This window comes from Trypanosoma conorhini (genome assembly GCF_003719485.1).
Source record: "Trypanosoma conorhini strain 025E chromosome Unknown Tco_14.4_contig_00080, whole genome shotgun sequence".
In the NCBI taxonomy this organism is placed as follows: Eukaryota; Euglenozoa; class Kinetoplastea; order Trypanosomatida; family Trypanosomatidae; genus Trypanosoma; species Trypanosoma conorhini.
In genome coordinates, this window is record NW_021704162.1 from 24980 (window position 1) to 28069 (window position 3090).

Here is a 3090-nt window from a genome sequence, read left to right on the forward strand (position 1 = left end):
TTCGCTGCACTCGTGCAAAAAGTATGGCCCGGAGCCGGCGGTGGCTGCAGCTGTTGCTGCCACGCCCGCCGCCGCTGCTACGCCCGCCACCAGTTCTCCTGCAAACAGGTCTCTCGCCCTCGCTCCTGCTGGCGCGCCGTCGCCCTACCGAGACAGACTGGCGGCCTTCTACGAGCGCTACGCGCCCGCCAAGCTGAGGCAGGTGGACGCACAGCTGCAGAAGTACGCCGACTGTGAGGAGGACTTCTTCGCTGCACTCGTGCAAAAGTATGGCCCGGAGCCGGCGGTGGCTGCCACGGCGGTTTCTGCGTGGATGCGTTCGTGTGCGGATCCCCGTCAATCAACGGCTTCTGAGGCCGGCGCTGGAGGTGACATTTCCCGCGGTGCTGCGATGGGGGAGGAGGATGCCATTGCCGAACACATCCCTGACGAAGGCAGACAGCGGCTTTTGCGGGGCCTCGCGGCTGAGCTGGGCGTTGCCGTGAGGAGCCAGGAGACGCTTGTGGTACTTGCCGCCCTTCTGGACGCGCGGGGAGTGCAGGAGTTTGGGGCGGGCCCGCTGCCCGACGCGGAGACGCGGGCGTGTCGGGTGCTGAGCGGGTCCATGCGCGCGCCCTCTGCGCCGCGACGCACAGCGACGACGCAAAGGACGGTGTCTCCCTCACTTTCTGTGGCTGATTTATCGAAACTGGCTGCGGCCGTGGGGGCGGAGGAGGCAAGGTCGCGCGCCTCGCTGGAACTCTTGGCGGCGGATGACTTTGACATTCTTCTGGCGGCGCACCGGCGGGAGTTGCGGCGCGTGGAGCGGGACGGTGCGATTTCGGCCCTCCGCGCCTCTGCCGAGGCGGCGTTGCTGCGCCGGGCATGGCGGGGGTGGCGGGACACCGCCGCTGAACGCGCGAGGCGGGCGCGCCGCGGCCAGCGCCGCCAGTGGTCGCGGTATCAAAAGATGCTTTTCAGCAAGTCCGTCGCCGCGTATTACGCCCGGCTCTCGCAGGCGCAGCGAGATGCGGAGCGGCGGCGGATGCACGTGGACGCCACGAACGCCAAGGCCGAGGCACTGCGCCGGCGCCGGCTGCAGGAGACCGTTGCGGCGCACGGCAACATCGTGACCCGCAACGTCCTTGCGGTGCTGCTCGGCCGCGCGCCGGCCGCGCGCCGCCCCCGCGACCCGCTGGCAACGCCGGAGACGAACCCCGCCGCGGCGCCAGCGAGCGGCGACTCCAAGTGGCAAGAGGCCCACTCACGGCGCCTCGCTCGGTCGCCCTGCTGGCTGGGCGACGCGGCCAATACGCACGGCGGCAGTGGCAAGAAGGGCAGTCGCGGCGCGCGTTTGCTTGCCATTGAGAGGGACTTCGACAGTCTCCCTGCCACTGCACGGGCGCGCGTCGTCCGGACTCTGAAGAAGTGGGACATGCTCCCCACTTCTCCCCCGCGCCACGCCTCAAGGAGCTCCACGCGTCTGCACGCCTCGCAGGAGCGTGAGGAGCAGCTGGCGCGGCGACTAGACACCCTCGATGCGTTTGCCGCGGTGGCAGACGGGGACGCGCCCTCACCCTGCTGGGAGAGCGAGACGGAGCTGCGGCAGTACTTGACCCGCGTCCTGGTTGATGCCCTCGAGGCGGAGGAAAGAGACCTGCCTGCCGCCGCCGCCGCCTGACATACTGTGACGAGTACTAGGAACTTTTAGGGAGCCATGCTTTTTGTTTTTCTTGTGCTCTGTTGTATTCTGCCTATCGCCCTCCCTCTCTCTCTTTGCGTGTGTGTGTGTGTGCGGGCAAGGGGACGCATTTGTCCGCAGCCTGCTTGCCATCACTCCCTGGCCTGCCGGCTGCACGAGTGAAGCGGGCGCGCGAGCGCGAGCGGAGAGAAGGAGAGGGGGGATGCGGCGGTCGTCGCTCTGAACATTTCAATTTTTATTTTTATTTTCTTCATTTGTCTTTTTTTTTTTTGGATTTGCTGCGCCTCCCTTTGCTGGCACGCGCCGCGCTGTGTGCCTGCCCGCACGGACTCGCTGCGAAGCGGAAGCGCGGAACCGGCGAGGCGGAACAGCAAAACAAAACAACGGCAAAATGACAACGGCAGTGGTGGCCCAAGCGGACCCCGCGCGGGAGGCCCCAGCGAAGACGCTGCACAAAGTACGCAGCTTCACACCAGGCGTGGTGCTGGCGGATGTTGCGACGGCCCTCGTCGTGGGCGCGTCCGCCGCCGTCCCCATCTCCATCGTCGACTACAGCATCATGGCGCGGGTGGCCGGCGTGACGGACAGCAGCCTGCGTGAGCTGTGGCGGGGCACCAAGACGCTGCTGCTGCGCCCCCATCGCTTCTTCCTGCCGTGCGCGGAGAACAAGTGCAGCCTCGTGTTTCGCGTGTGCTTTGCGGTGTACACCGGCACCTACATTGGCTCGAACACCATGAAGAGCTACTGCGAGGCGAAGGGCTACGCCACGGAGACCGGCAACCTCGCCACCGGCATCACGAGTGGCTTCTTCAACACCGCCTTGACGATATGGAAGGACGGCGTCATCCTCCGCTCGCTGCCGCCGATCAACGCAAATATGGTGGCCGCCGCGGCGAAGCCCGTGCCGTGGCTGACGCGGGGGCTTTTCGGCACCCGCGACATCCTCACCTGCGTCGGCGCCTTCACCATCGCCCCAATGGTGGCGAATTGGCTTGCGCGGCACTGCTGGAACCCGGCCGAGCGCGCAAAGGCGAAGGCGCCGGGGCCCGTCGAGGGCAAAGTGCGGATCCCGCTCTCCACCGTTGACACGGCGCAGCTCCTCACCCCGGCGGCGCTGCAGTTCGTCACGACGCTGCTGCACATCACGGCCATCCGCTACCGCCAGACGTACCCCAAATTCGACATGCGGGACCTGCAGTCGAGCCTGCGGGACACGTACCTGTCCTCGACGCTGCTGCGCGTTGTCCGCATCGTGCCCTCGTTTGGGTTGGGCGCAATCCTCAACCGCGAGCTCCGCTCCGACCTGCTCGACCGCGCGGAGGGCCCCAGCGCATGATCGCGTGGCCGAAGTAAAATAGGAAAAAAAAAAAAGAAACGCTTACGAGTCGTGCACTCTCTCTCTCTCTCTC

At 66.5% G+C, this 3090-nt stretch overlaps 2 protein-coding genes across 2 annotated transcripts, besides 2 other annotated features; both read left to right on the forward strand.

Annotated features, from left to right (window-relative positions):
* Position 1: 1 nt before the first annotated feature.
* On the forward strand, positions 2-1660 carry Tco025E_02138 (uncharacterized protein; the record flags this gene model as incomplete). The annotated part of the gene is made up of 1 exon (XM_029369073.1): positions 2-1660. A coding segment is annotated over one exon (1659 nt), but the record flags the coding sequence as incomplete, so codon positions are not given.
* A 246-nt stretch (positions 1661-1906) lies between these two features.
* Positions 1907-1952: a microsatellite.
* A 120-nt stretch (positions 1953-2072) lies between these two features.
* On the forward strand, positions 2073-3017 carry Tco025E_02139 (uncharacterized protein; the record flags this gene model as incomplete). The annotated part of the gene is made up of 1 exon (XM_029369074.1): positions 2073-3017. The coding sequence occupies one exon, from the start codon at positions 2073-2075 to the stop codon at positions 3015-3017; it is 945 nt and encodes a 314-aa protein (XP_029230908.1).
* A 56-nt stretch (positions 3018-3073) lies between these two features.
* Positions 3074-3090: a microsatellite.